Below are 10781 nucleotides of genomic sequence, written 5' to 3'. Positions count from 1 at the left end.
CTCAGTTTGTTTCCTGAGATTAAGAATTCCTCATATCAGTGAGATCATATGATACATGTCATCTTAAGTTCCAGATTCGGAATTTAAGAGTAAAATCACATGGTATTTGTGAAATCATATGGGATTTGTCTTTCTCTAGATGACTTATTTTACTTAGCATTGTACCTTCTAGGTCCATCTATGTTGCTACAAATGGCAAGATCTTATTTTTTTAAATAGCTGAATAATATTCCATGGTATGTGTGTGTATATATGTATACACACACCACATCTTCTTTACCCGTTCATCTGTGGAGGGACACTGGTTTACTTCCATATCTTGGCTATTGTATATAATGCTGCAAGAAACATAGGGGTGCATCTATCTTTTCGAATTCGTGTTTTCATTTTCTTTGGGTAAATACCCAGTAGTGGAATTAATGGATCCTATGGTAATTCTATTTTTAATTTTTTGAGGATCCTCCATGCTGTTTCTTTACACTGTGATTGTAGGCTGATCATTAGACTCTGATACTTCAGGGGCTTCTCTCTGTATTAGGAAGCTGACCCTTCTGAACAAAGCTGCCTTGAAAATGTCTCACGAGGACCTGAAAAACTCCATTTTTTGTACTGGGAGTTGGGTGGTCCCGTGGTGATGATTTGTGTCTTCATTTTCTACTGGTTGTGGATAAAAGTGTGCAAATAAGCGTGAATAGTTACCTGATCCCCAGCATTTCTGCTAAAATGTCACCTTCTCAACGAACCTTCTACTGGTCCTGTTTAATAGCCCCTTCTTTACTTTGGCTCTCTCCATTCCCCACACCCTGGTGTGTGTGCGTGTGTGTGTATGTGTGTGTGTGTGTATGTGTGTGTGTGTGTGTTTGATAGCACTTGTCATCATCTATCATGGAAAAAATATACTTCTTTTTTTAAAAAAGTATATTGCATATGCCTGGCTCTCTGCTACAATAGCTGCTCTACAAGGGGAAAGATCTTTGTCTGTGTTGTTCTGAGCAACCAGAAGAATGCGTGGCACACGGTAAATTCTCAGTAGATTCTCACTGAATAAATAAATGAATATAGTCTTTCTCTCTCTCTCTCTGCTTCCCTTTGGTCAGGATGATTTGTGTGAATTTCTTTTAGAACACAGCAAATCATTGTTTTGGCTGAAGGTCAAGATTAGATTAGGCTGTAAGGGGGGGCGGAAAACCCTCCTAAATATTCACATTGTCAGGAATTCAGCAGGGGAAAAACACCAGATGCTGACCTTTATTTCATCCATAGATCAGCTTTTGTCAAACATTGATCAAAGTTCCATTTTCTTATGTATCTGAAATCCTATGAGATCTTTCTCAAATTCAGTTTTTATTTCAAGGATGGAAGGAGGACAAAAATAACCACCTTTGAAGTCCACATTCGGTATTCTCATTACCCCAAATCATCAGCATCCAAAGGTGCAGAGACAAGATTGTCCAAATACTTGGCAAGAACTCTATCTGTATTAGAATTCTAAACTCAGTGTGATGCCTTTGTCCTTTAATGAGCTGTGCAGGCTAATTCTGGAATGGCTCGATTCATGTAGCTCATTGACTGATAATGATCTGGCATTTAAAAGAAATGGGACAGGTCCTTTGGAATAAGAGGAGCATTTGGAAACCAGGCCAGGCTGCTTGGCAGTAATAATGAGGAAGAAGAGACTTGGCAGGCAACAGGTTGTAGAGGTTCTAACGGAGCTTATCCTTCATGGCTCACTCTCTTGCATCCAGCTCCATTGTGTTCACATGCATATCAAAACCAACCACAACGAAAGACAGAGTTGATATTGGGACGCCAGGGGACTGTGGACTTGGAGATAAAAAGATTCCAAAACGTACACGAACCTAGGAGCACGTTACTCTGTTATTGCAGAATTTAGAAAAAAATAATTTCTAAGTGTGTGAATCAGACCGTGTGCTAAGAATGGTACGTCTCTTGTGTTCTTCACAACAGTACCGTGACTTTGGAGTTGAAATTCCTCTTAGGCCAACAAGACTGGGGTTCAGAAAGATGAGTTAACTTGTCCGAGGTCTCAAGGTACTTGAACCCAGGTCTGTTTCAAAGCCCATGTAGTTAATACTATACCAATAGGGCTTCTCCATCAAAAGGGGGGTTTCTGGCTCTGTAGTGAGGCTGATGAAGGTTTCCAATTTGGCACCTATCAGAAGTTTGGAAATGCCTAAGGAACAGAGTTCTAGACCGAGCTTGGCCTCTTTGCTATGAAATCATGAGCTAGTCACTTCACCTCTTTGACCCTCATGCTTCTCTCAAGAATGGGATTAACAATATATGCTCTGAAGGATTTCCAAAAGATCAAATGTAATAAAGTTTGTAAAAAACGTAAAGTGCTTGACAAATTTACAGGATTATTATCATTGTGGAGAATGATCACCTTAATTGATCTTTAATGAGATTTTATTTTTTTATTTCAGCGGACAACCTAGGATTCATGATGGAGAATGGCACCGTGGTGACAGAATTCGTTTTGCTGGGGTTCCAGCTGCCGGCGGAGTTGCAGATGGGCCTCTTCTTTGTGTTTCTGGTCATTTATTTCATAACCATGGTGGGCAACCTGGGCATGATTGTGTTGATTCAGAGAGACCCTCGTCTCCAAACCCCCATGTACTTCTTCCTCCGCCATCTTTCCTTCCTGGATGTTTGCTACTCCTCTGTCATTGTCCCTCAGTCGCTTGAGACCTTGGGTACCAATAAGATGGCCATCACCTATGAGCGCTGTGCCACTCAGTTCTTCTTCTTCACCCTCTGTGCTAGCACTGAATGTTTCCTTTTGGCTGTGATGGCCTATGACCGCTATGTGGCCGTGTGTAATCCCCTCCTCTATGTCACTGCCATGACACCACAGACCTGCCTGGGGCTGGTGGCTGGGGCCTATGCCGGTGCCATGGTCAATGCTGTGATCCGCACTGGGTGTACCTTCTCGATCTCCTTCTGTAAGTGCAACCACGTGGACTTCTTCTTTTGTGACCTCCCACCCCTGCTGAAGCTTGCCTGTAGTGACACCAAGTCACGGGAACGGGTCATCTACCTCTTAGCTTTCTTGGTGATTACAACCAGCATTTCAGTGATTCTGATATCCTACTTTTTCATCATTCAGGCTATCCTGAAGATTCGTACAGCAGGTGGCAAAGCCAAGACTTTCTCTACCTGTGCTTCTCACATGATCGCAGTGGCTCTTTTCTTTGGGACACTCATATTCATATACCTGAAAGGTAACATGGGCAAATCCCTTGGGGAAGACAAGATTGTGTCAGTATTTTACACTGTGGTCATCCCTATGCTGAACCCAGTGATCTACAGCTTGAGAAACAAGGAAGTGAAGGAGGCTCTGAAGAAAGCTCTCAATGGGATGACAGTTTCCCAAGTAGACTAAGACCTGAACTCCATCAATTTAGAAGTTCCTGCAAATCATCCTTTGGGTTTGGCTTCTCTCCTTAGCACATGAACCAGATTTCATAATTACAAAGACATATTGAAGCAAAAAAATTATATAGCTTTGGGTTCCAGCAATTTCTTTATTAACTCTATGAACTTCAGCCAGAAATTCTCTGCCCAGTTTTCACATCAGTAAAAATTTCTGCCTTGCTATGATTAAAGCCAGAATCAAGAGAGATGGAATGCCAAAGGGCTTTATAAATAATAACATGCTATAAAATGTAAAATTGACTTTCTTACCTGTCCTGGGTATTGTTGAGTGTTTTCTCAGCTACCTGAATTAAAAAAAGTTCAAGCTACTAAGCTAACTTTTACATTTGAATAATTACAAAACAATAGCTTCTTGTTTACAGAGTGAGGACAGAGTGGTTGTGGGTAGTAGGGTGGAAATCAGCCTTGACCGAAGAAACCTTTTCTCAACATTCAGTTATATCCAAGTTAGGGGTTTGTCATAGAAAACGCAAGTAGCTAAAGAGAGGAAGGAAAAATAGAGGGGAAAGGAGATGTAAACTGGGAAATGTTCACCTAGAATACGTTAGCTTACTTCCCAAAAGAGCATGGAGGACCAAGACAGTGGGGAATAAAAGAAAGATGTAGTGATTTGCATTAATTATTGGAAATAATTTGATCTGATATAGAGCTGAACTGAGTCCCACCTATAACTTTCTGGAATATTTCTTGATCAGCAAAGGTCAGAAGCTCTATTTTATTTCTGAAGGATTTCTCAAGGACCATCTCAAGCTGTTTTCTATTTGCCAATCATGAAAACCACTACCTACTCCCATCTCCTGTAGGGCTTTTACTTTATGGTAAGCAGACAAATAACTATGAATCGGACTGCCACCTTTTAATTATCTCATATCTGCTGGAAATATTACTTGGAAAATGTCTCCATGGAGATCCCACAATCTTGGTCATCAATTCAGCAAATATTTACTGTCTACTATGTATCAGACATAATCCTAGGCTCAGGAATATGGAAATAAGTAAGGTAGGCATGGTTCCTCCTTCATGGGGATGAGAACTTGGGGCATAGGCAGATATAAACCATGACAGTTAACGGATTTTGTTTTCATACGGTTTTGGAAAGTGGGAAAAAGGAGGACAGAGTAGTGTCACCCTGTGTAGTAGGGTTCTGACCTCGTCTGGTGTGGTCCGAAGAGGCTTCCCTGAGGAACTAACATTTATGCAGAAGCTTAAAGAGTAAGTATATCACAGTCATGGGGGAAGCTGAGGGAAGCCAGAATGGCTGCAGCATCGGGAGAGGAGCTGAGTGTGAGGGGAGGTTGGAGAACTCAGGAGCACCTAGGTCACAGAGAGCCTTGTGGGCTCCCTTAGGGACTTGTGGGCTTTAGTCTAAGAGTGAGGCGTGAAACGATCAGACCTAAATTTGAGAAAGATTCCTTTGGCTGCAGGGTGATGGGTGTGACTGGAGACTCATGGTCTGCGGTGGTGGAGATGGAAGGACGCGTCCTCATTTCATTTAAGAAGCAACAAATGGTCCATCTGGACGTGGGGTTTGGTTTTCACACAAGACTGTATGCTTCCTTCTAAAATACATATCAGGTCAGAGAAAGCTCACAGGTGTGTGACCATGATGTTTGTATAGGACTGATTCTTAGCAAAATGGTGAAATTGGGGAAATAGACTTTTGGAAGCATCTGCTTTTTCATTGGTCTACCTTTCCTTCCCTGCCTGTGACCTCCCTCAGGTATACATCGAAACGGCCATCAACTTCTCCCTCTCAAGAGGGCAACACATTTTCATTAACTCCTACGGTTTGCCAGGTTGTGTCAACAGGCTGAAGAAATCAGCCTCTGCAGGGCTTCTTACACACTTTAAGTCAGGAAAAGCTTTCAACTTAAAAAATATATAAATGGGGAAAATGCTAGAGAGTGAGGGTGCTATTTTGATAGTGGTGGGAGCTGCCAACATTCCTTCCAACTTATACTTGGTGAGTGGCAACAAACTGCCCATAAGTCACCGATCTTTGATACATGTAGAGTATTTGATGTAAATACAGTTGCTTCAGGGATGCACCAAGTGGATGCAAATAAAATGAGGTTTTCGTATGTTTTAAGGGATCACTTTCTGATTAATGTGAGAAGGCACTGGAAGAAATGGCATTTATGGTGAATTTCCACTTGCATATATTAATAAATATAGTAAGTGAAAACATTTATTATTTACCTAATGTGTGTCAGGCTCTGTGCCAAGAGTTTTTTATGTATCTCATAGATAGGTCTCATTCTTCTTATTTTTTATTTTTATTATTGAAGTATAGTTGACATACACTGTTATATTAGTTTCGGGTGTATGACACAGTGATTTGACAATTCTATACATTACTCAGGGCTCACCCATGATAAGCGTAGCCATCGGTCACCATGCAACATTATTACAATATTATTGACTACATTCTCTGTGCTGTACTTTTCATCTCTGTGACTACTTTATTTTCAAACTGGAAGTTTGTACCTCTTAATCACCTTTATCTGTTTCGCCCATCCCCCACCCACCCCCCCTCTGGCAACCACCAATTTGTTCTCTGTATTTGAAGTCTGTTTGTTTTTTTTTAAGATTTTATTTATCTATCTGACAGAGAGAGACACAGCGAGAGAGGGAACACAAGCAGGGGGAGTGGGAGAGGGAGAAGCAGGCTTCCTGCCGAGCAGGGAGCCTGATGCGGGGCTTGATCCCAGGACCCTGGGATCATGACCTGAGCCGAAGGCAGACACTTAGTGACTGAGCCACCCAGGCACCCCTTTGAGTCTGTTTTTTGTTTTGTTTTTCAGATTCCACATATAAGTGAAGTCATATGGCATTTGTCTTTCCCTGACCTATTTCACTTAGCATAATGCCCTCTAAATCCATTCATGTTGTCACAAATGGCAAAATTTCATTGTTTTTTATGGCTGAGTAAAATTCCATAGTGTATATATACCACTTCTTCATTATCCATTCATCTGTTGATGAACACTAGGGTTGCTTCCATATCTTGGCTATTGTAAATAATGCTGCAATAAACATAAGGGTGCACATACTTTTTTGAATTAGTGTTTTCATTTTCATTTTTTTTAAAGATCTATTTATTAATTTGACAGAGAGAGAGAGAGAGAGAGAGAGAGACAGTGAGAGAGGGAACACAGCAGTGGGAGTGGGAGAGGGAGAAGCAGGCTTCCCGCGGAGCAGGGAACCCGATGTGGGGCTCGATCCCAGGACACTGGCATCATGACCTGAGCCGAAGGCAGATGCCTAACGACTGAGCCACCCAGGCACCCCAAGTGTTTTCATTTTCTTTGGTTAAATAGCCAGTGGTGGAATTTTTAGATCGTATGGTATTTCTATTTTTAATTTTTCGAAGAGTCTCCAAATTGTTTTCCACAGTGGCTGCACCAATTTGCATTCCCACCAACAGGGCATGAGGGTTCCCTTTTCTCCACATCCTTGTCAACACATGTTCTTTCTTGTCGTTTTGATTCTAGCTATTCTGACTAGAACAGGTGTGAAGTGTGAGGTGATATCTCTCTGTAGTTTTGGTTTGCATTCCCATGCTGATGAGTGATGTTGAGCATATTGTCATGTGTCTGTTGGCCATCTCTATGTCTTCTTTGGAAAAATGTCTATTCAGGTTCTCTTCCCATTTTAATCAGATTATTTGTTTTTGTGTGTGTGTGTTGAGTTGCATAAATTCCTCATATATTTGGATATTATTCTCTTATTGGGTATATCATAATATCTTCTCCCATTTAGTACGTTGCCTTTTTGTTTTGTTGATGGTTTCCTTCTCTGTGAAAAAGCTGTTTATTTTGGTGTAGTCCCAATAGTTTATTTTTGCTTTTGTTTCCCTTGCTTGAGGGAACGTATATAGAAAAATGTTCCCATGGCTGATGTCAAGCAAATTACTGCCTATGTTTTCTCCTAGGAGTTTTATGGTTTCAGGTCTCACATTTAGGTCTTTAATCCATTTTGAATTCATTTTTGTTCATGGTGTAAGAAAGTGGTCCAGTTGCATTCTTTTCATGTGGCTGTCCAGTTTTCCCAATGCCATTTGTTGAAGAGACTGTCTTTTCCCCATTGTATATTCTTGCCTCCTTTTTTATAGATTGACTGACCATGTACGTGTAGGGCTTTTTATACTGTTCCATTGATCTGTGTGTCTGTTTTTGTGCCGCCACCATACTGTTTTGATTACCACAGCTTTGTAATGTATCTTGAAATCTAGGTTTGTGACACCTCCAGCTTTGTTCTTCTTTCTCAAGTTTGCTTTGGCTATTTGGGGTCTTTTGTGGTTCCAAACAAATTTTAGTATTATTTGTTCTAGTTCTGTGAAAAATAATATTGATATTTTGATAGGGATCGCATTAAATCTGTAGACTGCTTTGGGTAGTGTGGATGTTTTAACAATCTTAATTCTTCCAGTCCACAAGCATGGCATATCTTTCCATTTGTTTGTATTGTCTTCAATCTCTTTCATCAATGTCTTATAATTTTCAGAACATAAGTCTTTCACCTCCTTGGCCAAATTTATTCTTAGCATTTTATTATTTTTGTTGCAATTATAAATGGGATTGTTTTCTTAATTTCTCTTTCTGTTACTTCATTTTTAGTGTATAGAAGCACAACAGATTTCTGTATATTAATTTTGTATCCTGCAAATTTACCGAATTTATTTATTAGTTCTATTTTTTTTTGAGCCTTTGGGTTTTCTCATACAGTATCATGTCATTTGCAAATAGTGACAGTGTAACTTCTTCCTTACTGATTTGTATACCTTTTATTTGTTTTTCTTCTCTGGGCTAGGACTTCCAGTGTTATGTTGAATAAAAGTGGCAAGAGTGGACATCCTTGTTTGTTCTTGATAGGTCTCATTTGGAAAATAGACTCTACACATAATCTTTTAGGAACTAGAATCCTCTGAGGGTTGATTTTATGTATCAATTTTGACTGGGTCACAGGGTGCCCAGATATTTGGCTAAACATTATTTCTGGCGTATCTGTGAGGATGTTTCCAGAAGATTTGCATTTGAATCAGTGAACCCTATAAAGCGAGTTGCCCTCCCCCAAATGGATCGGCATCATCCAATTCATTGACGGCTTGAATAGAACAGTAGACAGAGGAAGGGAGAATTCATTCCCACTTTTCTACCTGACTGCTTGAGCTGGGACAGCAGTTTTCTTCTGTACGTGGACTGGGATTCACACTGTTGGCTTCCCTGGTTCTCAGGCTTCAGACTGAATCACACCCGTGCTCTTCTGGATCTGCTGGATCGTTTTAGCTTCCATATGAAGATCCGCATGAGCCAATTACTTGTGATAAATCTTCTATGTCATAAGCAGATCACCTCCAAAAGTTTCCTATCACCCTCTTTATTTATTATTATTATTTTGTGATAAGAATATTTAACATAGGATCAGCCCTTTTAACAAATTTTAAATATACAGTATAGATGGTAGTGATAGTTTTGCCATCACAAACCACCATGAAGTGGCTTAAGAAAAATCTCTCTCTCTCTCTCTCTCTCTCTCTCTATATATCTATCTATATATATATATATATATATATATATGCACATACATATATCCTGTTGGTTCTGTATCTCTAGAGAACCCTGAGTAATAAAATCCAGTTGGTAATATGGGAGACTTTTTCTTTTTATTCCTTTCAGCTTCTAAGTGTGTATTTTTTTTTAGGCACTGGGTTTTGGAATAAGTTTTCAGCTGTTATACTTTGGTCTCAATCTACCAAAAATGACATAGAAAAGATGAAGAAAGCAGACCTCCAGACTCTGAATCCGTTTGACTCACTACATCAAGAGACCAAAGTGCTATATTCATCTCATCACTTAGTATCTCAAAAAGTGGTGTCACCAAGATGGCATTGTAGGAGACCCCACAAAAACCAATTATTAGGCAACTATCTATGAACAAAACAGCCCTGGGAGAACTCATGAATACACTTGAGAAACTTCAACAACACAGTGGAACAACAACAACAACAAAATCTGAGAATAGTCCCACAAATGGGGAAAGAAAAACAGCTTCATTTTGCCTGCATCATTCCATCCCTTATGCTGTCACTGTTCAGTGCCAAGAGGGAGTTCCCCACCTAGAAAGAGTTCCCCTCCTTGGAGTGAATGTGCAGTGTCTTCAGCCTTTCAGGGCAAGGCACAAAGGACTCACTTGGTTTTACCCATCCAGAGATGGCTAGGAACAAGGAAGAAGAGCAGGGGCTAGCTACCAGCATCAGCCACACAGTGAAAGTGGCCATAGTTCCCAGTGACCTGTTCTGCAAAGGAATCCAGAAGCTTTGACCACTGAAGAAACCAACAGCCAGGATAGTCATAGACCCTATCCAGAGTTCACTGGTTTTCACCCCACGGGCTTTTGTGTTTGCACTTGCCGGCCACCCGAGTCCCTCCCACTTCTTTGCCCCTGCCCCCTCTGTACCAGCAGCCAGCCCAGGTCTCTGTGGCTGCGTGAGTGCAAAATTCCAGCTTAGACCCCTGCAGCCCCCCACTGCCATGTGTGCAGTCAAGGTTAGCCCCTCCATCTGTGCACTTACATGCTTACAGCCTGATTCTTGTCACCAGCCTTCACTACTGTGTGCATGCCCACGAAGAGACTCTGTAGCCCCAAGGGTGCATGAAGACAGCCAGGGCCTTTTGAAGCAAAGGCAAAAAGCAAAAATCAACAAGTGAGCCTAGATCAGACTAAAAAGCTCCTGTACAGCAAAAAGAAATGATCAGCAAAATGAGAAGGCAATCTGTGAATGGGAGAAACTACTGACAAATCATGTGTATGATTAGGGGTTAGTATCCAAAATATATAAAGAACTCATACAACTCGATAGCAATAAAACAAACAGTCCAATTAAAAATGGGTAGAGGACCTGAATAGGTGTTTTCCCAAAGAAAACATACAAATGGACAATAGGTACATGAAAACAGGTACATAGTGATGCTCAGCATCACTAACCATAAGGGAAATGCAAATCAAAACCACAATGAGGTACTGCCTCACGCTTGTTAGAGTGGCTATTCTCAAAAAGGCAAGAGATAACCAATGTTGCTAAGGATGTGGAGAAAAAAATCCTTGTGAACTATTGGTGGGAATGTAAATTGGTACAACCACAATGGAAAACAGGAGGGAGTTTCCTCAAAAGATTAAAAATAGAACTCCCATGTGAACCAGCAATTCCACTTCTGGGTATTTTACCCAAAGAAAATGAAATCGGGATATTTAAGAGATAGCCACATTCCCATGTTTATTGCAGCATTATTCACAATAGCCCAAACATGGAAACTACCTAG

At 40.7% G+C, this 10781-nt stretch overlaps 1 protein-coding gene across 1 annotated transcript in view; it reads left to right on the top strand.

Annotated features, from left to right (window-relative positions):
- The window catches only part of LOC112829646 (olfactory receptor 9I1-like), a 25369-nt gene extending 21963 nt beyond the window's left edge, over window positions 1-3406 (top strand). Inside the window, exon 2 of the mRNA XM_025879343.2 lies at window positions 2448-3406. Coding sequence (XP_025735128.2) covers window positions 2465-3406 — 942 coding nt within the window. The 5' untranslated portion in view covers window positions 2448-2464. The remainder of the gene's footprint in view (window positions 1-2447) is intronic.
- The last annotated feature ends 7375 nt before the right edge of the window (window positions 3407-10781 follow it).

This window comes from Callorhinus ursinus, unplaced genomic scaffold (assembly GCF_003265705.2).
Source record: "Callorhinus ursinus isolate GAN/ISIS: 27379988/994484 unplaced genomic scaffold, GSC_fseal_2.0 scaffold21, whole genome shotgun sequence".
Classification (NCBI taxonomy): domain Eukaryota; kingdom Metazoa; phylum Chordata; class Mammalia; order Carnivora; family Otariidae; genus Callorhinus; species Callorhinus ursinus.
This window is presented reverse-complemented; position numbering and strand designations above follow the sequence as displayed.